At 45.0% G+C, this 27,354-nt stretch overlaps 1 protein-coding gene and 1 long non-coding RNA gene across 13 annotated transcripts in view; both read right to left on the bottom strand.

Annotated features, from left to right (window-relative positions):
- LOC144936916 (chromodomain-helicase-DNA-binding protein 9-like) overlaps positions 1-27,354 on the bottom strand; it is a 164,391-nt gene that overhangs the window by 54,549 nt on the left and 82,488 nt on the right. For 11 of the 12 annotated variants that reach the window (XM_078864153.1, XM_078864151.1, XM_078864152.1 and 8 more), the window contains 8 exons: positions 26,410-26,478; positions 24,558-24,616; positions 23,996-24,110; positions 22,926-23,012; positions 18,864-19,016; positions 16,777-16,898; positions 10,967-11,210; positions 7,024-7,200 (listed from right to left, as the gene is read on the bottom strand). In XM_078864153.1, coding sequence (XP_078720279.1) covers positions 7,024-7,200; positions 10,967-11,210; positions 16,777-16,898; positions 18,864-19,016; positions 22,926-23,012; positions 23,996-24,110; positions 24,558-24,616; positions 26,410-26,478 — 1,026 coding nt within the window. The remainder of the gene's footprint in view (positions 1-7,023; positions 7,201-10,966; positions 11,211-16,776; positions 16,899-18,863; positions 19,017-22,925; positions 23,013-23,995; positions 24,111-24,557; positions 24,617-26,409; positions 26,479-27,354) is intronic. The other variant, XM_078864148.1, reaches the window with a different exon arrangement.
- On the bottom strand, positions 6,559-6,865 carry LOC144936920 (uncharacterized). The gene is made up of 3 exons (XR_013637515.1): positions 6,802-6,865; positions 6,636-6,655; positions 6,559-6,574 (listed from the first exon to the last, which is right to left on the bottom strand). It is a non-coding gene; the product is annotated as an uncharacterized LOC144936920 (long non-coding RNA).

Below are 27,354 nucleotides of genomic sequence, written 5' to 3'. Positions count from 1 at the left end.
GCGGCCGTGGGAATTTAACCGTAAGCTGGCAAAAGTGTCACCGACCACGAGGCTATCCAGCACCTTTATCTGTGTTGAGCGATTTAGAGAAATGGGAGCTTTTAGCACTGCACCGAAAATGTTTTTTCATCGAAGCCCCATATCACAGATGAACTCTTATTACAGTGAGACCATACACACTGGCATTTAGTGCAGCTAAGTGAATCTCCGGTACATATGCTGGCTGGGGTTTATACCGGCAGAGGTGGGCAGCGGCGACATATGGAAACAACGTGAACTTGAAAGATGTTCGTTTGCGTTCAACATCATAGTACTATATATAAATAACGATACGATAAGCACCACACAACAGCATGAGAAGTGCATTAAGCAGCTCATATGATATTCAACTATAATCCACCATTTACTATTTTCTGTGTTTTCAGGGAAACACTGAAACATCATCGATCATTAGCTCTGCAAGTACACAAAATTAAAGTGTGGAGACCCTCAACTATTCCACATCGCATTTGGCCAGTTTCCAAGCTTGATAAGAATATTGAGTAACAATTCACATCCCTCGGAAATATGATTGGCATGATTTAGAGTGGTGATTTAATTCAAGAATCGAATGGACTGTCTCGTTTGTACAGAGTTGTCTGGTCCATTTAGCAATATCTAACATAAGCACATAATCTGTACATAATTTGCATAAAATGTTTACAACAGATTCTCCATAAGCGATTCCAAGCAAGTATCGCAAGCGTATAAATTTTAATTGAAGAATCGATGCATTTTTATATGCTGAAAAAATATCCTTCAGAATACATTTTAACAAAAACAACCTACCCGTAGTGGTGGTCTGAGCCCTGTGTGCTGGGCTAACCTTCATCTTTTGAGTCTCTCTCTCATGCATTCCTGGCATTTGCTGCTGCCCCTGTTTAGGTCACAAACACTGGGTTCCAGCCAATGGAGCCGATTGATATTTTCGAGTCAAACGTGGTGCATAACATCTATACCATGCGGACGATGCCGTGTAAAGACTCAGCCCCTCTTCTGCTCACCGGAAGGTGTTAACCAGCAGCCCTGGCGTTCTTTTTACCACTAGGAAGTGTCACGGCCACGCTCGAGTAAACAAGTGTCTGGTGTTGTCGGTTTGTGCCGCGACCAGCATCTGGGGACGCCGGTGAAATCCCCTTGCCGCGTCATGGCAATGAGTGCGGCATTTCGCAAGGGCATCACCCCGCACCTGACTCCGGGCGCTTACAAGGTGGCTAACCATCTTAAGGAAATGAATAGATATTGCCGAGCCTGATCGTCTGATCCTGTATAGACACGTTAACATACAATATAGAAGCCACTTGAAGTTGTGAGCACTGAATGCAGTCCTATCTGCCATGAGCTGTTCATTTCCATTCCAGGAATAAGTTTAGCAGTGAACAATATTCCCCATTTTCAGAATCATACAGAATATACAAAAATGCAGCCTATTAAAAAAGTTTGGATCAATAGAAGAAAATACATCACAGGAAGTGATGTCACTTCCATGACATCATGCCCAAATATTTCACGCCAAGTGTGTAGTGATGTGGAATCGGGTGACTTGACTTTTGTTAGAAAGAAGAAGTCAAACAGTTTAACTTCACGGAAATTATCTGCAAATTGGAAAAAAATTCAAGAATTGCACTTTTAAAAAATGTCTTACTAAACATATTCATACTTTCAATTTAATCTGGCAGGTAGCATTGTGGCCGATTGCCCGACTCACAATCAAAAGTTTCAGAGTTCAAACCCTGACCGAGCACTGAAATAGTCCATTCCCCCAGGGGGATTCAATTGTGCTCATCCCACAAGATTGTTGGGAGTCCATAATTGATCCAAAAATACCAATGGAAATGAGCATGTTGTATCTGTAGAATTTGTTGGAGATGTTTTTGTATATAATGAACAAGGGCCATTGCTCGCAACATCGCCAAATAAATATTTTTTATTTTTAAGGCAGTGTTATTGACGAATGTGTTTTTGTTTAAAATTCACTTGGAATTAAAAACTACTCTGATGGTTGAGCTTTTCCCTGCACAATAACCCAAGTGCAGAGAAGTGAATCGTGGGTAGAGGATCCTATGGGAGAGGTATGTGGCCGGGGCAAGCACTTCATGTATTGTCTGCACGAAGGTTCCTATGTCCATATTGAATTGTTAATTGAATTAATATAATGACTTAGATTAATTCTGTGGGTGCAGACACCAACATACGACCTTTGACGCTGGACATGGTCATGGATAAAACACTACATCTAAATTCGACAAGCATCTGATCTGATTCTTAAACACAGCTTTAATCTATTGTAATGGTGTGAAAAAAATGTATGAAAACATATCTGTCTCGTCAAATATGACTATATGGAAGTATCTTTGATAAGGATTTTCACCCTCTGATTTTGAATTCCACTCTTCTTTGGATTTCTGCAGAATGCATGATTCCTTTGGGTCACCCAACTGCTCTGTCTCCTTTAATAACGAGCATCAAATGTGCCTCTTGCTTCTGACTTACGCTGCCGCATGCGTATGTGGTGTGCGTGTTAACCACTACTGGAGTTCAGCCAGTCATCACATTGAGAAACTTGGCCATGACTGACCGGAGCAAATTTTCCAGTCCAAAGTGAGATCCCCATATTACTCATGTGATGTGTGACGTCGACCTCTGAGAATCTGCACACACTGCTTGTGTTACGCCGGTAAATTCTCTGCCCCCTTTTATTTCACAATCCACTAATGGGAAGCAAGTGCTAAAACGGAGCAATGCAACTCGTTTGCAAGTCTTGTTGTGCCTAGAATGTATGAGGATTTGGTTATTACACCAGCCATATAGGCTGTAAGATGACACCTATCATTTTAAATGAGTGGGCAGAGACAATGGTGGATAAAGAAAAAACACCTAAGGCATTTAACGACTTCACCAAGAATCACTCAGCATTTCTGGGCTCTTGATTTTACCCTATGAGTGTCTGCATTACACCGTGTTAAGCAAGAGATGAATTTTGATATTTTACACCAATCCTACATTTAATGCCAACTGCATGTAAGGCTGGCATGCTAACAGGCGACTTGATTCATTAATGTTAAACTGCTAGTGAAAGGAAAGCAATTCCCACATTGTATATAGTCACACTGTGTACTAAGTTGCAGTGAAAGTATGAATGAGTGGGTGAGTTGCTTTTGAGCCCATGTGAGTGTGTGTTGTGGGAAACAGTGACAAGTGGTCGTGTAGTGGTTCACATGCTGCGCTACAAACCCAGAACCAGAGTTCAATTGCTGCTCACGGCCAACATCGGTGACGATTTATTTGAACTGGATCCTGCCTCAGCCTCAAATGAGTATCTGGTGCGATGTGCAAACATCGCTACTGGGGAGATAAAGGGGGCTGGGCGTGGTGCTGGCCACCCACCCCTTCGTGTGGCGTGTCGGACTTCATAGGTGCTCGTTAACAGCACTTGCCCCAACGGCCTGTTAAGCTGTATGGGGGATGTTTGTCTTTATTTTTGTGGGGAACACTGGCACAAAAGTCATCAGACTGCACCATGAACTCAGTGACCTGGATTGAATTCCTTGCAATGGCTAAAAACAGTGGCATATAAACCAGTCCTGATTAAACAAGTACTTTGTGTGATGTGTGCACATGAGCACATGGGGAGACAAAGTTAATTGGTTGTGGTGACAGCCACACCACTGCCTCAATTTGCCAATTTAGCCTTTAACAACTGTTCACTGAAATGCACCTTCATCAATTCTGTTTGTCTGTCTGGATGTGGAGGATCTTTGTCTTCTGTGTGCGTGTGTGTGGGTGGGCGAGTGGGTGTGCACGCGCTTGTGCGTGTGCACACGGGTCACCCTCAGTGTGCAAAGTGCACAGCCTGCTTGAGAATTTTAGGAATTTAATGGCAAAGGCGGACGAGCCAGGATGCTTTCTCATCTCCACCCCAGAGAGCTCCAGCAAGTGCATTAACAACACCCGACGTATTATTACACGTTCTGTGCTACAATCAAGATGCTAGCTCTGCATTATTACTTCTCTACCAATGTTGCAAGTGCCATGGATTAAATATTTGTACAAGAACTTGCACTGTCACATGTGGGGGGGGGGGCTATGAGCATGAACAGATTTTCAATGTGAATTAGCAACAGATTTTCTGAGACCTCAGTCGAATTGGTAATTTATACTGGATAATAAAGTAACAAAAAGAGACAAAGATTCCCCGTATAGCCTTAACAGACTGTTGGCTGGGTGGCCAGCACCATGCCTGGCGACCTTTGTCTCCACAGTGGCGATGTTTTCACATGTCTCCCACATCACACCAGGTACTCATTTGAGGACCATTTCAGATCAATTGTCACCACTGTTGGCCATGAGCGGCAATCGAATTCGGGTTGCTGGGTACATAGTGCAGTGCCACCGCATGCATATGCACAAACAACACTGTGAAGTTAACATAGTTTATAACTGCAACACATGAGATCAGCAATTGTTTTAGCTTACACACGACTTTGCATTGCTTCCGTAAAAAATTACATTGTTTTATGATTGTTGTCTTCTTATATCACAGGCCTGTGCTGCAAGTGAATTATTACACATCCATGAGTGTTTACCTCGATTTCAACTACCCGGTTGATTCACTAAGAGCATGGTGTATGTGCAATAGACCTCTGACAAATATACGCACGAAAATAATCCTCCAAGTGCAGCGAGAACTCACGAAAGAGCACAGAGCGAGCTGTGCGTTGCCTTGGGGACCCCAGAGGAAACAAGTTAAGTAAAACCGTTGAAAAAAGCTTCACTTCTCTCAAATGTGCCATTCAAGTGGAAAGCAATCTATTTCAAAAGTAACACTCGCACAGCAGTAGCCCAACACCACCACAGGAGGACACATCCAAAGATAGTTCCTGGTAGATGTCGATTTTGTTTTTAATTGTACGCGTACGTTTGCTTGTTGTGATATTAATTTGCTGGGTAGAGACAAAACGTCCAGGACTTTTACGGGAGCTATTACACGAGCAACAGGAATGGGCAAGGCAACTGTGGCGATGCTTGTTGATAGATTAGCCGTGCGTCGACCAGACAAGCAGAGAGAAATACAGATTTAATACTCACCTGCAGCTGGCTAAAATCTGTCCAAAAATCCACCCAGATAATGCAGACATGAACTTTGACGATGGACCTTAACTGTTGCTCTTAATGACATCGTATTACAAAATAACCTGGTGCATGTGCATGTCATGTCTACTCATCGTCACCATTCCTCATGGCCTCGTGATGCAACCATCAAACTGGCACTTGAACACAGGAGTTTATTTCACCATTCCAATTCCACAGCAGACAATCATCTTGGGGCATGTTCTCTCTTTTGCCTGCCACTGCATCATGGGATATTTTCTTGCAAGGATTCCCAGCCAAGCCTATTTATTTTTCCTAACAGCCAGTATGAGGTCTCTGACCCGGACATGTTATTTGATCCACGTGATTCCAAGCGTGCACCTCGCCACACTTCTTTGCGCAATTTTTTTGCTTTTGATCCATTTTCTTTTTAACGTCCATGTTAATTATCCATGTCATAGCAAACTCTGGACTAATTTCGACAAGCAGTGTCCCAAGAGCAAGAGCTCGGATTGCTTGAATCAATGCTGGTGAACTGCAAGATCGGCAGTTGGCCAGCATTGAGTCGAGACAAAAAAAAAGAGACATCGAGTCAAAAGTTTGCATGTCTTGAACCAATACAACCAGCTTATTCAGGCGAATTGCCTGTTGATGCTGGTTGTAATCACCAGACAAAAACGTCGCACTCAAATTGCAAGTGTTGTGGGTTTACTCTCCAACACACCGGTTTGCTGAAGTAGTAACTAATTGGCAAGTTGTGTTTAAGTGACAAACCTTACTAATTTGCTGTGTCGGTTGGTGGTGGGTTAATGACGCATTTATATTGACGCCATCTCACAAGAAAAAAAAAACTTTTATTATGAGCCCTATGACAACCTGTATGTGCACGGTGACCACCTGTGTGTGCACGGTGATCACCTGCGTGTGCACGGTGATCACCTGTGTGTGCACGGTGATCACCTGCGTGTGCACGGTGATCACCTGCGTGTGCACGGTGATCACCTGCGTGTGCACGGTGATCACCTGTGTGTGCACGGTGATCACCTGTGTGTGCACGGTGATCACCTGCGTGTGCACGGTGATCACCTGCGTGTGCACGGTGATCACCTGCGTGTGCACGGTGACCACCTGCGTGTGCACGGTGATCACCTGTGTGTGCACGGTGATCACCTGTGTGTGCACGGTGATCACCTGTGTGTGCACGGTGATCACCTGTGTGTGCACGGTGATCACCTGTGTGTGGACGGTGATCACCTGTGTGTGCACGGTGATCACCTGTGTGTGCACGGTGATCACCTGTGTGTGCACGGTGATCACCTGTGTGTGCACGGTGATCACCTGTGTGTGCACGGTGGCCATCTGTGTGTGCACGGTGATCACCTGTGTGTGCGCACGGTGATCACCTGTGTGTGCACGGTGATCACCTGTGTGTACACGTGACCACCTGTGTGTGCACGTGATCACCTGTGTGTGCACGGTGGCCATCTGTGTGTGCACGTGATCACCTGTGTGTACACGTGATCACCTGTGTGTACACGGTGACCACCTGTGTGTGCACGGTGATCACCTGTGTGTGCACGGTGATCACCTGCGTGTGCACGTGATCACCTGTGTGTGCACGGTGATCACCTGTGTGTACACGGTGACCACCTGTGTGCGCACGGTGGCCACCTGTGTGTTCAGAGTTCGAATAATCTGATCGAACAAATAAACTTGAAACCACGCTTAACCTTCCTTCATGCAACACAAGCCTCAAACCCACGTGACCAAGCCATGTACTGAAACCTGGTCTCATGGTACCGTGAACTCAAAATGAAAAGGGTTCCCCCCCACCTCCTGCATTCCCGGCTAGAGCTGTCTCTGTGTTGTGTGCTACTGGGTGAGCCAGCGTACCAGGGCCATGAGCTTGAGTCCCTCCAGCAGTTTGCAGTTGCGGTTCTTGAGCCGGTGAGCCTCATCGATGATGACGCAGCGCCACTCGATGCTGCGCAGCTCTGGGCAGTCGGTCAGGATCATCTCGAAGGTCGTGATGACGGCATCAAACCGGTATGCGCCAGGCGTGATGTAGCCCTGTGTCGCCGCGGCGAGCACGCAAACGCACGCGAGAGACAGCGACAAAGACGACCGTGAGTCCAGGTCACAGTGTTCTCCCTGCTCAAATGACCAATGGGATGGAAATCGTCTTGGCAGTGCAAATTCCACATTTCAATAGCAGGGGCCAGTTGATTTGTATGTATGTTTTTTGACACTCTTTCGCACTGTACATTGCCAACCATGCTAATCGGAGATGCGGGGAAGGACAACAAACTAAACACAAAAAGCATGGATGACCAAAGAACAAACTGTTACTAAATGGGATTTTAACCAAGAGCGTGAATTTACATTTCTTTCAATGGCATATTAATGCAAGCAGCTATGCAGTGAGACATTTGTAAATACTAGAACAATGCACAAGTTACAGAGCCCAACACAGTGCTAACATGTATCTCATGCCACATGTTCAACGTATACCTTCGTGTAATTCAGGAAGAATTTACAAAGAAAACATTTTGTGAATCAGTCGACCACCACCCCCCAAGATTATCTTGACTAGTATCTTACGAATGCCAATAGCACCAAATTAATTTTATTGTTTCCAGCAATATAAAATGTCACTCCATAAATTTATAGCAGACAAAGAGCAAATCTAAAAGATTCTTCCCAGGCTCCGATATCATACCTTGATAAGTCATTCTATTAGACTTTTCAAACATCGTATTAAATTGGAAAATTGGAGCGTGATGGGGGCATTACGTTTTAGGCAGAGTCCCCGTAGGGCTGCAAATGTCATCTAAAAGTCAAACCAGTTGGTCCCCGCTGTATATTTGCTGACGCCAAGCCCATCTGGCAAGCGGCCCAAACAACGGCACTGCGGATAATCCTCCCTCTCCTCCCCTGCATGCACATTTTGTGTTTCCTCTGCAAGGCCAATGAGTGGTCTGCTCGACTGCTTAGCCGTGTACTGCACAAAGCAATTCCTCAAATTGGTATGACTATCACAGCGCGGCGCCCCATGTCTTGTAAAATCTCTCCCCTTCCCGTAGCTGTCGCCCTCCCGCCTATGCTAGTTCCGCACCTTCTGGAGGCCGAGTTACGCAGCTGCTTAACCGCTGAGCATCGCCTGCCTCGGGAGTGTCAGTGAGCAGCCAGATGCTCACCCCGGCGATGGTGCCATTAGGCATTCTCCTTATGCTGTATACAGCTGCTGCCAGTCAGGTCAGTGATGCAGCCATCCCGAGATGGTCCCAACTCAGTTCGCGTGGCTTAAACCAAGCAAACCCATGGGACTTAATAACCAGGCCAGTCAAAACCACAGAGCATTGCATCAGCAGAGCAGCCAAAAGTTAGTAAAGTTGATTATTTTCTCCCAGAAGTTTTATGACATTTTAATGCAGGGCTAATGTTCTTATTGTATTGCTGTGCGGATGCTATGCTTGAAGAAGGAACACTACGCAGAGCTCCTCATTACAATGCCAAAAACAAGACAATAAACATTTCAGCAAGGGCACAGGCCACCTGCCACCTCAGATTATTAATCCACGCAGTCCGGAAGTAAAACTGCAGTGAGCCCATGCTCAGTGGCAATGTGCGCGTTGCAGATGTTTACAGATTAATGGAGGGATTTTTGCTCCTCTGGCATTGGTGACATGCAGGCCTGGCATGCCAAGAGCCACTCGTGTTTACACACAGTTGAGGCGAGGAGCTGCCCTTCAGAAACGTGTTCTGGTGATTGCTGTGGTTAAGATGGTTCCATTTTTTTTAATCAAACACCACAGCAGTGTTTTTGCTAATGCAGCAGTATAAAACCCCTTCCTGATGGCAGCCTCCCTTACAATTTCCCCAAGACTCCTGAGAAGTAGTATCCCCAAACTCAACCCACAGGCCTTCTGAACTTATTTATAAAATATAATTTCTTAAAATGAGAAAAAAAATTACGTGGGTCAGAAGGTGCAAGTGATGCAAGTGGAAGGAAATAGATCAAGAGGAAGGCAGAAGAGGAGGTGGGGCGATGTGGTGCGATCGGACACGGTGCCCCGAGGAGTGGACAGAGAGACGGCGCAGGACAAGGCAGCGTCGAGAACGGTGGCAAGGACAGTGGATCCCACATGAGTGGGACAAGCATGTGGAACAAGAAGAAGATACATGAAACAGTGACAACACACAATATAAGCACACTTAATGAGACAAGGCACTGGCAGAAAGGTCTAACTGCAAGCCGTAAATAACCCGGAGTGCTTTTTTAAGAATGTAATTTTTTAAATTATCAATTCATATTTTTGCAATGGGCTGCTTTAAGTTATCAGGGATAAACAATGTCTTGACAATGCCAGAAAACGAGGAGCTGCGAATGCATCGCCCTGCATCCTTGTAAGTCCTCTGGAATTGGAGGAGCAACATTAATCTTGAACATGAAATAATTCTAAAACTTCCACTGCTGCTTAAAACCAAGTGGGATGGCGCCACACGGCTGCACAAACCATTAATCCCCAACCGTAGGAATTCACAAGGCACCGGAGCTGCTCAAATTATTTCCTCGCTGGACAGAGTTGCCCCCCCCCCTTGCGATCCGCTGAAATGCCATGTCACGTCACGTCATAATCACCTACAAGTCTGCTGCTCTAAGAGAGACCCCGTGAGCACTCAAAAGCGCAAGTGTGTCCCTGCTTGCTTGATCCAGCAGAATAACTTCCACGATCATATGGTGGGGGCCATCTATGCAATAGGAATAACCTTTGCCGACAAGGTGGTCCTGGTCTAATCAGACTCTATATACATATTTCAAGACGGTGTATATTAATTGTTTTTTTATTGAAATTGTTACGAGCAGTAAGCAAAAAAAACCTAGTGAAATTAAAGAGGAATAAGGCAGTTCTGTAAGATGCCTGAATACAGTTTCCACCATCATCAATTGTGACTCCAAAGCGGAGTGCTTCAACTATAAAGACCAGGTGATGCACGCGTGTAACCCAGTTGTTGGTGTGGCAAGATTTGGTAGAACACAGAGATGTGCTTGAGACACCCAACCCTTTTGGGCAATGAAGAATTAGCAGATGGCAGTACAGCAAGAAGGTTTCCAACAGGGCGCTCCTTTCAAATGTGAATGCACTGTGGTGACTTTCTCGTAATAAAAACAAAAACCCACAATATTCTTTGTCTACAAAAGCCTCGCTGCTGCATCTTAAGACTTCTTTACAGGAGGGTCCCTGCAATGGAATAATTCCTTGCCAAGGCCCTGCACATGTGCGGAATCAGGAGCAGACGGAGAAGATTGGCATGGGTGCTGACTTGTGATGTTGGAAATGTACTCACGAGGGAGAGGATATCGCTACAAGGTCCATGTGAATCATTCAGGATCTTACTTGCTGCACTATTACTGACAGGCCACCTCGCAGCCGAGCATGCTGGAAAATCTCACGCACGCAACGATTTCTGTGCGATGCATCAACTCCAGCCTTTCCAAAGTGTGCCACGGTAGCGAGATGTTAACTACCTCGTCTGCTATATAGGTCATGGGTCCGATCCCGACCCTGATTCCTGCTGTATATTTGGAGTTTGCGTATTCTCTTCCTGTGGTCACGCGGATTTTTCTCCGGGTCCTCCGGTTTTTCCCTCCACATTTAAAAACATGCGTTTAAAAGTATTTGGCTGCAATACATATCCACGCGATAAGCCACGTCATTGAGCTGTCATTTGCGGCCAGGTCGCATCTGAAAAAGAGCTATACAGATAAAAATATAAATAGTTTTAGTTTATCGTTTAAATTTCCGCCACCGCCGTTCTTTCGCGAAGCGCTGACCTGGGCGTCACGGGTGTACATCTCATACTGCTGGATCATCTGGCGGCTCGCCACGCTCCCGTGGAACACCACGGCGTTCATGTCGGTCCACGTGCGGAACTCGCGCTCCCAGTTGGCGATGGTGGACAGTGGCGCGATGACGAGGAAGGGGCCGTGCACGCCCGCCAGCGCCACGTCCTGCAGGAACGCGATCGACTGGATTGTCTTGCCCAGTCCCATCTCGTCCGCCAGGATGCAGTTTTGTCTGTGGGTGGCAAAGCAGAATGAGCAATGAGCAAACGAAGCCAAGAGGAGAATGGCCGTTAGTTCTTTCGCTCAGCCCACTTTTCTTGGGCAGCCGTCGAAAATGCTCCGCTAAGATTTATGCGACTACAGCATTTACGGACTTGCTATTCGCAATTTTGGCTATCTGCGAATAGCATCTAGAACTGTACACGACTGCATCGAGAAAAAGAGATGAGAAAAAGAAATGAGAATGTGATGCAAGAGAGTGATGAGATAAAGTGATGATAAAGTGATGAGATCAAGCGATTATATAAAGTGATGTGTTATTATGAAAATTTTAATGCATTTAATAGCTAATTTATGTATTTATTTAAGGTAATTATTTAAAAAAATGGTTTTCCTCGGCCAATATCATTACACGCAAGTTCTAGACTTGAAGCTTTCGTGACTGCAAGGATCCATACTCTTTGGTTCTTTCGGTAAAGTCACGTAGGTGCAAATAAAATAAAAATAACTAAATAACGACGTTTCGGAGGCAACACAAGCTTCCGTCATCAGGTGGGACAACCACAGCAAAAATGTTTTGTAAAGTAAATAACGACAACAGCTTAAATCCCCGCCCCCAACTCCACACGCCCCCCCCCCTGCATCCTTCCTCCCTGGCTCTTATCCAACATAATCGCTTGTCACATACAGCTCTCTCTGCCCACTACAGTAAAAAATATTTTTGCTGTGGTTGTCCCACCTGATGACGTAAGCTTGTGTTGCCTCCGAAACGTCGTGATTTAGTTATTTTTATTTAATTTTCACCTACATGACTTTACCGAAAGAACCAAAGAGTATTACACGCAAAATGTGGTATTCCTGAGCATCTCCAGAACGTATCCCTCGTGAATAATGATGGAATACCGTACACCAAGACACCTTCTGTGGGGCTCCAGTAATAGGATATTTCTGTGTCGTTTCAAATTGTAAGTTGAAATATAAAGAGGAGCGAGTTGACGTCCGCTGTATGAAATTCATCAGCTGCAGAAACCTTGGTCAACACCAAGATTAAGATGCCATCCTGGCCAATGGCGTTGATGCACCACCCCACCTCACCATTGCTTCTTTCTATCTGCCACAGTTCACAGCTTTTGCACACTCAAACCTGTCAACCCCTTATCAGTGCCTACCTTATTACAGACCAATTCAGACCTCATTGGTTACCCCGTACCCTTATAAATATCAACGGTCATGATACTAAGTCCTATCACAAGGGAGAAACACAAAGACAAAAAAATTATATTTTTTGCCCATATTGAAACAGCTGTACGTCGTATGGACCTGAAAACTCAATTTCCCTGCAAGAATATGGGTAAACCGTATGGGTTCACCGGTATGCACACTTGACGACTGACCACAAAGGTCCGCCCCTACAGTCGCATCATCATTAATGTCACTTGACGCTAGGTCTTCTCAAGAACTGCCTCTGCAGGTGCCTACTCCGGTGACTGTCTCAGTATCGCGCTCCTCCTCCATTCTGCACCCGTGCCCCACACATCGCAACCTACGTTTGTTGATATTTATTGGGTCTTTCGGTAAAGTCACGTAGATAGGTTCAAAGAAAATAACAAAAATAACAAAAAAACCATGACGTTTCGATCGCATCGCAAGCGGTTGTCGAGTTCCGAACACAAGCGGAGATGAACAGAAGGTAAGTTCAACTGGATGTGGCCAGCGGTAAAGTAATAAGTAATATAAAAAAAAATTAAACACGCTTTAATGAAATGTAACGTACTAGTAATGGAAAAACTCCACGACTCCAGGAAGTGGCCCCGAAGCTTGCCATAACGTAATGGGCCGTGGTGATTTACAGTCAACGTCAGTTGAGCGTGGACAATTAGACCCAAGCCGAAACATAACGTATAAAAAATAATGTTTAAAAAAATATATATTTTTAATGATAGAATATAGTATTGTCATCAGTATGACATATGCATACCAAGTTTGCAGTCGATACCACATTGGGAAGTGGGTTAAAATTGAGTTACAAGATTTGAGGATACGACAACAGACAGTGAGTTATAATAAGGACTTGACCGCTAAACCCTGCGAGCGACGTGTCCCATTCGTAACAATTTAAATGACGTCATTAACCTGCCAGTGTTCTCTAATACACAGGTGCTCCTCTCTCTGTCTCTCAATGTAATTCTAGTCATACAGTACATGTGTTGCGGGCACTGTACCATTCCACTGAGTTCTCGAACAAAGCTCTTGGTTTACTGGTCGATCTACATTCCTACCCTCACCTATGGTCATGAGCTTTGGGAAATGACCGAAAGGATGAGATCGCGGGTACAAGGGGCCGAAATTAGGTTTCTCCGCAGGGTTGCCGGGCTCACTCTCTGTGATCAGGTGAGGAGCTCCGTAACCTGGGAGAGCCTCAGACTGGAGCTGCTGCTCCTCTGGATCGAGAGGATGAGGTTCGGGCACGTTTTAAGGATGCCCACCGATAGACTCCCCCTGGAACTCTAACGTGCAGCACGTCCTACTGGGCAAAGACCCCGGGGCCGGCCCAGGACACGCTGGCGGAACTATGTCGCTCTGCTGGCCTGGAAGTGCCTGGACATTCCCCCGGGAAGAGCTAGAGTCTGTCACCAGGGAAAGGGAGGTCTGGACTGCCCTGCTCAGCATGCTGCCGCCGCCGCCGAGAAATTAACGAGCAACTAATTCTCTAACAAAAATGATCAGTGAATTTGTGTTTACTTCCCTATCATGATTACGTGCTATTTAGGTTTAAAAAATGGTTTAAAAAAATGTATCACACATTTAACGCGTTGTGACGAGTTCCTATTTACCACAGGCTTAATCTGCTCACGTGCATTTGTGAATGGAAATGTGTCTTAACATCACAGATCACACCTCAACTATTTGCAACAAATAATTGTTTTCCTATTATCTGCCAAGGACACACCTTCCATGAGAGGAAACATATGAAAATTGCCTATTACTATTATTATTGACTTTGGATGCAATAAGCTCGACTGGAAAATGTCTCACCACCGATCACATTACATGCATCATACAGATCTGCCTGCCCAGTTAAACACTGAGAGGTTTTAACGCAACAGCAACAGACCAAAGTGCTCTAGTTTCCAAGCCTCTCGTTTAATGCAGCAGTCGTGTAACACATGAGCAAAAAGGTCAGTTGGTGCATTCTATCATTTCACATCTCAAGCGGGGACCGGGGAGTACAGCAGGTAAGAAGCGATATCTGACGATGCTCTTGCTACAGATTCACGCGTACGAAACCGAAACCACTCAGCCAAGGCACGATCGACCAGGGCACACTGCCAGCAGTGGGCAAAATTTTAAATCGCAGATGTCAAGCTGGGCCATGAACTGGAATGAGCCCAAAACCACCCCACCTCCCTCCGGGTGGGTGCTTAGGGACAAAGGTACGTGGGGAAATGTTCTGTATCGGGGCTGTAATTGTCCACACGGTCGACCAGCTGAGGCACTTCGTCTCAACGTAGGCAAAGGCCACGGACTGTTTGATACACGCAAAGCAGAGAGGTAGTTGAGGCGGCGAGCTTAGGGAAATTTACGGCAAGTGAAAGGATTACCACGCCGCTACTGACCATACATTCCGTGAGAGCAAGGGCTGAAAACGCCGCTGAGAATGAAACGGTCTCGCCGCACGACTCCAATTGCTATCTTAAGGCTCAACGTGTTTTCAAGCCATTGCGTTTGATAAGGTAGTGGAGCTCCAACGCCTTAACCCTGCAGAGGTCCCAATGAGGCAGAATGAAATTTTAAACAGCTCGTCACTTAGCCTTTCCCCCAGCTGGCGTCGACTCGGGGAACGCATCCCAGTGAAATGTTCAGGGGATGGGACAGCCTGTACAAGCGAAATAATCGATTCTTTAACGAGCACCGATTTAACATGCCGCCCACCGCCTTGAGCGGCCAAGCAAATGGAAGAGTTCTTGCTAGCTGAATGGTTAACAGCTGCCGGCTCCGCTCGTGACAATAGCGATGTCTAGCGCCTCAAAGGGACACGGTCAACCCAACGGCAACACACACACATCGCACATCACACGGCACAAACTGGCTCCCTCCTGGGCTTCACAGCAATCGCCGACAGATCCCTCAAGACACGGCCATCTCTCATCCATCACATCACACGCCTGAAAATCGCTTGTCGTGAGATGTAAACTGTACCCCTCCCTCTCTCCACCACCCCCCCCCTCCCCCAACCAGTCTCGTTAGAGAACGTGCTGCACTTCACGTGATACTCTGACGACGAAGGCAGCTTCACAGTTGTTTAATTTCTTAACGAACATTGTAAACCTGCTGTGACTGCACGCCAGTGGGTTTCAGCGATTTCTTCGTTTTGCCCCCCCCCCCCTATTAAGAAATTAGGGCCACTATTATCAACTGAGATATACACAGCGCTCACAAGACAGGGAAAATTAAGAACCCCCTCTACATCAGAGCACAGCAGCACGTTGAAAAGATTTGGCAGTTTTTGGTCGCATCTTTTCACGGCACCAAAGTGGGGCATGAATATCGAAGTGGCCACAGGAATACTGATTTGGCATTCCTGACCGTTACGAGCTCATGCATTTTTGCAAACTGTGAGAGTTGTGCAAGTTGCCAAAGTCGATAATTATTTTTTTGCCCGCTGTTTTCTCAATTGCGTTTTTCTTTTATCGTTTCATATGACGCTTCCCATCCCTTATGCAATGAAATTTCCGAGCATATTTGTCAAGCGGAGATACCGTAGTGAAAAGTGTAAACTAACCGCAAATCTTTTTCCGCCGTATAAGAAGATGTCACATCCACACTGACGACGCAACATGCCATAGTGTGTCGAAAAAAAATTCCACATTATCAATTAGGGTCAACTGTATACCACAAACAAATCAACAAAAGTTATACTTTTGATGCCTTTCCTTTCCTAATGCGTGACCCCAGGCCTACCTTGTGAAAGAAACGATGAGTGGACTCCCACCTGGGAGTCCATTGACCGTGTTACTGTTGTCAGCAACTGAACTAACTTCTAGTCTATTTTCAGAACCGACCACCACCTACAGACCGTGACCCAACAGGAATTCTCGGTTTCCCCACCGCCATCATTATAATTTCGGCCATTATGATTTTCATATACAGTAAAACCTTGGATTGCGAGCATAATTCGTTCCGAAAACGTGTTTGTAATCCAAAGCACTTGTATATCAAAGAACTCGTATATCAGTTGTGATCACGTGACGCTCGGCAGACAAAGTGTATACAAGTACTACTCGTGTTGCAAGACCTCGCTCGTTTATAAAATTAATATTTATTTTACATTTTTCCTCGTCTTGAAAAACACTCGCAGACCAAGTTACTCGCAATCCAAGGTTTTACTGTATCACCATATTTCGAACAACGCACCATCTCTGGATATGAGAAAAGCAGATTACTTGAGTGGAGAGGAAATACATCTGAAAACTATAATCCATTCTGTCTCAAATCCAAATAGATTTGTTCCTCATGGAGGCGCCCTCTTTTTTTTTAACACTGATTTTCTCTGGCAGGAAAAAAGGGAGCACACCCACCTGTTGTACCAGTTGAACAGCAGCCAGTTTACTCCCTCCAGCTGGTACTCCCTGAGCTGGTTTCCGTTCTTGTACTCCCGCGAGTCCTCCAGTTTCTTCCAAGCTTTTGGCGGCGGCCGTTCCTGCCGTGCCCAGACACGTGGCGCACAGATCAGTAACCCCTCTCACGCCCGTCAAGGAGAAACCCAAGAGTGCGAAAGGGGGTTTCAGATTGCCATCACCCCTCCTCCCCCCCCTACCGTCATAAACACATGGTATGGTTTTAACCTGGCTAAAACCGAAATCCTGCAGACTTTGATCGCTTGCAAATAGCAACTGCATCCTGCGCGTAAGCACCGTCGTGTAACGCGGAGGTAGGCATTTAATACAGGATCAAGGGGAGAGTTTCGGGAGCATTGGAAAATGCTCCAGCAGATTACTGGCTGGCACGTCGACAGGAGCTGTCGGCTGCCTGAGCAGTTTCAACACTTGAGTGCTACTGTGTGGGTTTGTCCAATCCCGCTCTGACACTGCGTTTTTCCAGCGCCTAAAAAAATCGGCAAAAAGCGATATGGCCGCTTTCAATCGGTTTGCTTGGAAAGCCACTCTCATGGCACGGCTCAGTCCCTGCTAAAAGAATATACCACTGGAGGATTCTCAAGAGTACATACAAAGCGAACCTTTCGATGCAAAGATTAAGTTAACGCAGATATTTGTTTTAGGGTATTTATGCCGCAAATGCTTGAAACTACAGTGAGGACCATTTTTGTAAGCACATGTTAATACAATGCAAATTCCCAAGCCATGTGAAAACACTAATCCAAAATAAAGTTGGGAATAAGAGAGCAATAAATAAGGTTGTGGTCATATTGAAGATGCCTTCAAAAGTAAAGTCAAATGTAGTACGACATGTGGAGCTTTCTGGTTCGCAGCAATTGAGATCATATCTCAAATGTTCATCCGCTTGAATTTAGAAAACTTGACAGAGCAGTTTTAAAAGAAACGGCAGCTTTGAGCAGGCAAGCCAATTAATGTTGAGAGACTGAAATGGAAGAACAAACCTACCCACAATAGGACCTCACGAAAAATGATTGAATAAATGTTACGTTGACAGCATTGCATTTTCGTTCAAATGATTTGGATTGGATAAAAAAAATACTGTCATAGCACAAAAAACCCCACAATATCCACGTGTCTAACAATACAATTACAAAAATGTATTGAATCTAGAATACAGTAGAAGAAATACCCCAAGCTCAGCTTCTCAGAGACGGAAAGTGGAGTGAGTGAGAGAAAGCACCGAGATGGAAATGAAGGTGCCAGTCACTCTCGCGAGAGATCAACGCGTGCTGCTATGTGGGCATCACTACTATTATTATCACCACCACTGCACGTGGTAGGATCTCAGCATAGGAAAAGCTGTTGCTGGATAGCTAATGTTATAACCAGAGGCTATTTAAAAGGAGAAGGGTGAATGCTTTGATATTTGAATTGCCTTTGTACTTTTTGGTTCTTTCGGTAAAGTCACGTAGAAGGAAAATAATAAAAAAATAAAAATAAAACATAATAAAATAATTCTCACGACGTTTCGGCCACAACGCAAGCAGCCGTCCTCAGGTGAAGAATGAGGACGGCTGCTTGCGTTGTGACCGAAACGTCGTGAGAATTATTTTATTATGTTTTATTTTTCTTATTTTCCTTCTACGTGACTTTACCGAAAGAACCAAGAAGAGGAATCCGTGCAGTCACGAAAGCTTTAAATTGCCTTTGTACTAATCGCGTTTTGGCGTTGTCGGGTGTGACACCAGTGAAACGAGGCTATGAAGAAGGCTGTCTCTGGTGCAGGCCAAACAGTTTCAAAGAAAATGCAGAAATCATCAGAGCATGTTCGTTTGTATGCTTTGCCACAGGTATGTGTGGTTAAAGAAGACTTGATCCCTTACAAGAGGTGTGTCTATTTGGTGTTTGAACATTCTAACAACTCCTGTGTCATTGCCAGAGAGGCTAAAGCATTTTCTTATTTTGATACTGCCAAAAAAAGGTCCCATAGATAATGAAATCGCCCACGTGTTTCAAGATGTGAATCTCGCCGGTGCATTTCTACGTACGAAGGGTAAACGCACCGCGCGTTTGCAGACGTGCTTGCGCGCTCGGAGGGCCTCGAACTCGTCAATGCGCGTCTGGTCAATGTCCTCCTTGAGTTCCCACGTGCTGTCCTCGTAGGGCAGGGAGCACCACTTCACCAGATAGTACGTGACGGGCTGTGGCATGGACACACACGCACACAAGGATAGACGAACACTTTACAAGAGACTGCACAAACAAACAAAACAACTTGATACTCCACGATGCAAAATGCGTTTAATAATTCACACCGTCCTCTCTTGTGATTCGAGATCACGATTTGCATAAATAATCAACTGGGGTTTGTTGTTGTTACATTTGAGTCGTCAAGTTTGTATTGCCCATCTTGTCTCATTTGTGTCTTGTTTATTCCATTGTATGTTGAGCTTCTTGCGTACCGTACGTATCCAACCATGCTAAGCGGGTGTGCGGGGGAAGGACAACAACATTTGCCTAAAGTTTGTGTTTAGAATGTATTGGCATAAACTGTAAATAAGTAAACTCTTAAACACCTGCTTTCGTGAATCTATTTGTGAGTGTAACAATTATTTTTTATTGATGAATCAATTAATCATTATACGTCCACTATAAACAAACCCAAGATGAGTTGCCAAATCAGGCATGGGAGTTCTTATGTTGAACTTCTTTCGCACCGTATGTGGCCAACCGTGCTAATTGGGGGTGCGGGGGAAGAACAACAAACTAAACAAAAAATAAGTTCTAAAGGAATTAGTTTTCAATTGGACACCGAGGAGACGGAAGGTCTCAAGTCAGATGATGGTGATAGAAGAATTGATTGTATGGGCAGGCCATGGAGGTCGAGTGTCAACTGTGAATCATAAAAAAGAAGCAATTATGTTGTGTAGTGGCATCAACAATAATGGCCGTGATGACCTCTTGATCTTAATAGGATTTTGTCTTGACTGTGTGTATACCATACTGTGTCTTGAGATGTAGTTGCTGAGAGACAAGAAATATCAGAATCAGAATGTTTATTCATCCTGGAGAAATCCGATGAGCTATGAAGCTCTTTAAGCAGATGTCGAGTAGGGGCGGGTCATGTTGTCCTAGCCATTATAAGGTCCGAGGTTCTAATTGCTATTCTTAGGTTTTTTCGGAAAAGTCACGTAGGTAAAACATTAAAATCAATTAAAGTAAAATAAAATAAAAATCACAACGTTGTACTACGTCGTGCATTCTTTTGGCCCCGCCCCCCCTCCCCCTCCCGATGCGTTCTACGTGGCACGTCATGCCGTCTTTGAGCCCCGCCCCCCTCCCTCCCGATACGTTCCATTCATTGGCTACCACATTCTGATGAGCTCCCCCCCCTCTCCTCCCCCCTCAACTTGCTTTTAAGGGATTACATCTTGAATCATTGCCTCACTTGATGCAGCAAATCTGGCTGTGACGGTCTCACCTGATGACGGAGACTTGTGTTGCCTCCGAAACGTCGTGATTTTTATTTTATTTTACTTTCATTAATTTTAATGTTTTACCTACGTGACTTTACCGAAAAAACCTAAGAATATGAATCCTTGCAGTCACGAAAGCTTCAAATCTAGTTCTAATTGCTGTTCATGCATTATGTACAACTATGCGTGGAGGTATGTAGTGGTTGAACTTGAAATTCGTTTGCACCATACGTAGCCAACCATGCTAATCGGTGGTGGTTGGTCCGATGGTGGGAAAGTGGTTAATAACATAGGAGCATGGAAGAGCCACCAATTGTTCATGGTTACCAACAGAGATGAGCACCGCTCAAAACTCATTTGAGCATGGCGATACTTTTAGACTTTTTTTTTAAATGCAAATACAACAAATACCCCTTGTTCAGCTAAGGTGAAGCACTGTTAATGACCACCAATTAACGGCAAGATTTGTATGCAATTGAAAGGTTCAGTCACCATCATCACTGCCATATTTTTGTCCCCAGTGATTATACTGACACGCAAGGTATTCATTTTAGGATAAGTAGCCCAGGAGAGACTCAAGCCAAGTTCAGATACCAATTGCCCAATGCTGTTCATGACTTTATACAGCCAAAATCTCTGGGTCAGACAATGTTCATGAGCCAGCACGACACCTGGCTGTTATTGCCTTTCGTGCGCTGATGTTCATCGCTTTATAGCAGGTCGTCGTTTTAGGCTGAGTCAACCAAAGGTAGGTCGAGAAAAGGGTTCAGAAAACAATTGCCAATTAGGCGTGTGGCCCAGAATTGAATCTGCGTCACTCGGATGGCAACACAGTGAGCTAAAACACAACATCATTACTCTTAGCCCGCTTACAACACAGAATTGGCTCACATGACCATCCAAGAACACCACAATACAAAGGTCGCGTGGTGTGGGGTGGCCATGTCTAAGCGGTGAATCCGCAGGCATGAGGTGGGTACAATCACAGTTCACGCATACTTCAGGCAAGGGAAAAAGCGCTAGTATGGTTTGTGGTCTGGCAGTGGGTGACGCCTCGTCTCACAACAGAGGCACGGGTGAATGCGGGAGCGATGACACTGCCGCCTGTGCCTCCGAGGGAAAACGGAGCAGCACTTGTCAAACAAATCTTCAAGAGGACACGCACAGGTGCAGAGCCGTGCGACTAAAACAATGACACACCTGCACCAACACGGGACTCCATAAAGCAAGCGAAAACTATTCAAGGGGAAAAAATAAAAACGTAAAATTCGAACTAAAAAGTCAAACCAACGTGTTTTCCTGCTAAAACGAGCAAAGGGGTGGAGTCTACCTCCTTCTATAGCCCTGAGCGAGTGCTGGAAATTCCACATTCCCATGGTGGGAGCAAGTTCTCTCTTTCTTATTTCGTATGGCTGATGTAGATGTAGAGGAACAACTACAATTTCACATTCAGGTGGTCAAGCCAAATAACCGCGTCAGTAGCGGAGGGTATTGCTGTGTTCTCAGGTTTTTTCGGTAAAGTCACGTAGAAAGTAAAACAAAATAAAAACAAAAATCACGACGTTTCGGAGGCAACACAAGTCTCCGTCATCAGGTGGGACCGTCACAGCCAGATTAGCTGTATCAAGTGAGGCAATGATTCAAGATGTAATCCCTTAAAAGCGAGTTGAGGGGGGAGGGAGAGGGAGGGGGGAGCTCATCAGACTATGGTAGCCAATGAAAGGAACGTATCGGGAGGGAGGGGGGGCGAGGCCAAAAGGGTGGGCAATGGACGTGGAAGCGCTTGTGCGCAAGCGGCCAATTACTGCACACGCCAACACAATGGAGCGATTGTGCGCAAGCGGCGTGATTTTTGTTTTTATTTTGTTTTACTTTCTACGTGACTTTACCGAAAAAACCTGAGAAGATGATTCCTTGCAGTCACGAAAGCTTCAAATCTAGGTATTGCTGTGGTTTCTCCTTCGTATTTGTGGATCGGGCATTGTGTCGTTATACGTTGTACGGTCTGTTCTGGATGACCACAGTTCGTGCATCAGGTATCCGCATCTGCCATAGTTTGTGCAGATGCGGTTTAGGGGTGGCCAGTGTCCCCAAAGCAGTGGTCCCCAACATTTTTGGCACCAGGGACCGGTTTCGTGGAAGACAATTTTTTCACGGACCACGGGGGGGGGGGGGGTTCATCATTGGGTATTTCCCCCTTTTCAAAGAAGTTCTCCAGCGACGTTTGTTTTATACTCATTTTGGCTAGGGATTAGCAGCTTGTGGGCTTACCAAAACTGTGACCGAGACAAGTCCGCAATGCGGGAAAGAGGCGCGGGCAGAAGTGGTAAATAATAAAACAATGGGGGCGGGCCACGCGCAGACTCACCGCTCACCTCCTGCTGTGCGGCCCGGTTCCTAACAAGCCACGGACCGGTACCGGTCCGCGGCCCGGGGGTTGGGGACCCCTGCCCCAAAGGACAACAACTGTTGATTTTCCACAAAGTGCGGCTATTTCTTTTTTCCGTCCCTGATGGCGTGAGTTGACTCCCAATTGGGCTTTGAACCCAACGTGGTACGGATTGTGAAAGAATTTAACTGGGGATGAGAATACACAAAGTGTGAACGTGTGAGCGGGGGCCGAGCTGATCGCACCTCTCCCGTGTCTGGGTCACTGCAGTGGGACACGTCCAGTATTCGATCCACCTCCACGTAGTCAGGGTTGAACGCTTCCTCGTCCAACTGTGAACAGGAAGACGTCAGCATCAACAACAGTAAAAACGAATATCCTTCATGCACGCTGTACAGCCGGATGCTGGGACTACGGTAGAGGAACGGTCAACTCAGCAGAAGGCAGGAAAGCAACTGTACCGACATGCAGATCCTCAGACGGATCAACACGAGAGAGAGCCAGGCTACTCTTCCCCTTTTGCCTTTGGCAGGAGAGAACAAAGACAAGCAAAACATAGGCTGAAACCGGAAGCCCTTTAAACTCCAGGATCGCATCGGGTGAAGCAATCCTGGCTGCGGCGTTCAACACAAAGGACCGCACGCGCTCGAGTTTCAGTTGCGTCCCTACGATCGTCAATCAGAACCTTCAAGGGGCAGGACGGCAGGTGCATTTTGAACGTCGCGTCATCTTGCGCGGAAGCCAACACCTGCCTGTATATACAGCAGAGAGGACGGGGCCTTGGGCCATGCCTTCTCCCTTGGTCAATGCCCACAAGACTAGTGGACACGTAAACTCAGGACCCCGTTTATTTTGTGCGTGCAATAAACTTTTATTTGTTCCCACAGCCTGCCTTGTTTCTCAAGATGAGAGTGCAGTTCCATTCTGCTGCGAGTGGTCCTTGTGGTTTGTTATAGATGTTGATCATAACCTGAGAACAATTCCTTTTAAATGTGTGGCCTTGTAAAATGGAATGAGATTAAAACTACATTCGCTCATCCAAACAAATGTATTGCAGCAAAGTGATGCACACCTTTTGGAGATGTATTTTTTTAAGGGTCGTGCAAGCTTGCGTGTGTATTTCTGAACGTACACTATTGCTGGACTTGTCAGCTATTTAGTTAGGCCATGCAAATAGACGACGTTTGGATCATTGTGAAACTGCCATGCTTCGTGTGACTAGTTGGTTGTGTAATGCACTTCAAAATAAGGAAATTAATGAGCACGAATGTACACACATCATGTGTACTACTGGTGTGTGCTGCATGAAACATACCTGTGCAAATATGTTCATCTGAGCTCGCTTGATCCAGAAGCGTTTGATTTTCTGGTGAATGCGTTTGTCCCTCTCCAACTGCTGCATTGAGGCCCACTCACAGTGCAGGTAGGAGCTAAGGGAAGGTTCACAGCACTTGCTCACATCAATCACCCGCAACCAAGACGCCAGGAGAGTTTTTCTCCAAGCCAACTGCATTACACTGTCATATTGATGCTATCTGCAAAGGTCAGGTAGCAAGGGCACGTCGCACGCAAATTCCCAAAAACTAGCGGAGAAAGCTGTTATGCTTTTACAAGGAATCCCAAACTATTGTCATAACCTCAACAAATAACCACACGTGTGATGCCAAGACAGAAAAGTGAGGGTGTGCGTTTTATGATGCGAGCAAGCCACTCGGTTATTCTCTTTTAAAAATGACGTCAAGTTCTGTTATATCTCTATTTCTTATGAAAGACTCTGCGATCGAACACTGTGAAATTAACTCAAAACGGCTCTTCCAATACACATAATGTTTAATCTCGTACGAGTTATTTGTGCGAACTGAACATTTAAGACTCACTAATTTTTGTACTTGACGTAGTACTCCTCCACATCAATCAGACCTTGCCCAGACACCACCTGAAAGAACACATGCTGAGAGTCAGCACACTGAGGGGAGGTTTGCATTTACAAGACTTCCCCAGATTGCCCCGTTCTACTCACACAGTGTTGCATTTAAAAGCACGGCACTTGCACATCTTTAATGGACTGAAGTGGTGCAGTTAAATCTTTTTTTGCTTTTGCGCTGAAGAGATGTGCAAAGGGGGCATAGCTTATTCGGTATAACAGGATTGATTCTAAAGCTCCTGATATATTGGCGCTGATTCTCACGTGTATTAATCAGTGGTTGTAAATTGTCGACAGTATTCCCTCATTATTCGCGAGGGATACGTTCTGGAGATGCTCCTGAATAGCACATTTCGCGTGTAATATTTTGTAATGAATTACCTCAAATAGATAACTAATATTTTAAATACATGGAATTTATCACAATAACACAAAAAATTGGTTATAAACATGAAGTAAATAAAAAATAAATATTAAAGGATTAAATAATAAATTTTTATTTAAAGCTTTCGTGACTGCAGGGATTCATATTATTGGTTCTTTTGGTAAAGTCACGTAGAAGGGAAACAATAAAATAATTTAAAAAAACGTTTCGACTGCAACACAAGCAATTCTCATCAGGTGATGATGATTGCTTTTATTGTTTCCCTTCTACGTGACTTTACCGAAAGAACCAAGAATATAATATATATTAAATAATAGTTTATAAATAAACTTATCTAAAATTATGATGCACATCATCACTTGATCTCATCACTTTATTCTCTCCCTCTCTCTCCCGATGCAGTCGTGTCGAGTTCCAGATGCGATTCGCGGACAGCCAAAATCAGGGATAGCGAAAATCGCAGACAGCAAGTTCGTGAGTAACGAGGGAATGCTGTAGTTTGTATGTATTACATTCACGTGGCACCCCCAGCCACAAGAGGCTGCTACGTTTACCACAAATAAAATAATACACACTCGGATTGAATCATGCTAATGTCAGGAATCGCTGGGAAGTGGGACAAATAAAGACACCCGTGGCACTCCATGACACATCAGGAAGTGCTAAATAATTTCGCCAATAGCATCCGTGTTGACCGTATCATTGTTCTTATAATCCTTACGCATTTAAACCTTTTATTGCGCAAGCGACAATGACCAAGTGAGTACCTAACGGGCATTCAATGACCGTCAGTTTGGTATAAAATTATTTTACTTCACCAGGTAAAGCCCACTAAGCTATTACCTGTTTTTCAAAGGCAACCTGGTCACACATGATAGATTATCAAAGTAGCATATATCATCATCATCATGTGGGATTTTATAGTAGCAGCCAAAATGTCTAAACGCATGTTTTTAAATGTGGAAGAGGGCAAAAACGGAGGACCTGGAGAAAAATCCACGCAACCATGGGGAGAGAGGACACTTGAACTCCAAATATATAGGCGTCAGGGTATAGTTTGAACCTACAACCTCCTTCGTATCAGGCGAGGGAGAAAACATCTCCTCGCCACTGAGATGTTATTAGTTCTTGGAATAAAAATTAGTTGCCAATGACAGTCACCATATCAACGTTCATGCATTATAGTAAAATAAGGAAAGTTGCATGTAATTACTATACAGTACGGATACGTATTTATTAATTGCTACAATAATGAATCAACCTATCCGTTAGTACTGCGTTGAAAAATATAGATTTTTTCCAATAACAATATGCAACAGTGATCACAATCGGCGGCAAAACCATACTCAAAATGTGCAATGGATGAACAGGAAGAGGAAGGGAGAGAGCGACAGGCATTGTGGCCTGCATCAAATCTTACTTCTTTCTTCACCATTTTCACTGCCAGAATCTTGTCCACAATGGCAGCATCCTCTTCGCTTGGGTTTTCCTGAACAAAGGCGAGACCGAGAGCGCCCAAATTACAAACGTGCACGTGGGCTAACTGCGTGGCAATGTATGTGGAATAAAAACGCTTAGGAAAGTCATGTTCTACACACAGTGGTCCCGACAGGTCCTAAAATGTGATTGCAATTGGCTGGTTTCAACACATCATGCAACTGGGTCTAACCATCAGGGTCAGGGTTAGACTCACTGTTAGGGCTATAGTCAGGGTTAGGCTCCCCGTTAATGCTAAGATTAGGCTTAGACTCACTGTTAGGGGCAGTTAGAATTTATATTTGTGCCCCGGTTAGACTACGTTAAGGATGGGGTCAGGGTTTGTCTCACTGTGAGGGCTCGGGTCAGGGTTAGACTCGCTACTTGTGCACCAATTAGATTCACTGTAATGGATAGGGTCAAGGTTAAACTCACTGTCAGAGCTAGTGTTTGTTTTAGATTCACTTTCAGGGTTAGGGTCAGGGTTACACTCAGTACAGTCATGCAGTACAATCATGCAGTCTATTCTTGGCAAATAGATTTTATCTCTAAATAATCATCACCATAAGCATGCTGTGTGCAAGAAGCCGACACAAATATTTGGAAACATTGTTCAAGTCAAAACTCTGGTTTTCTTACTATCGTTATCACAAGCGTGCCATGTGTGTACATTTTACACTAAAAAATGTTTGGCAACACTGTCCCCACCAAAGCTATTTGTAATACTTCAGCTATTGAGTATGATTCTTAATGCACTAAGAATCTAAGCAAAATTAGCCAGTAACCATCGAGCACAACGCTGACATCAGGATACACACCAACAAACAAAAGGAATATTAGAAAGATGTCCCTTCCTGAATACTGTAACTCGTTTATGGTGAAGGCTGTA

Source organism: Lampetra fluviatilis, chromosome 17 (genome assembly GCF_964198595.1).
Source record: "Lampetra fluviatilis chromosome 17, kcLamFluv1.1, whole genome shotgun sequence".
Taxonomy (NCBI): Eukaryota; Metazoa; Chordata; class Hyperoartia; order Petromyzontiformes; family Petromyzontidae; genus Lampetra; species Lampetra fluviatilis.
This window is presented reverse-complemented; position numbering and strand designations above follow the sequence as displayed.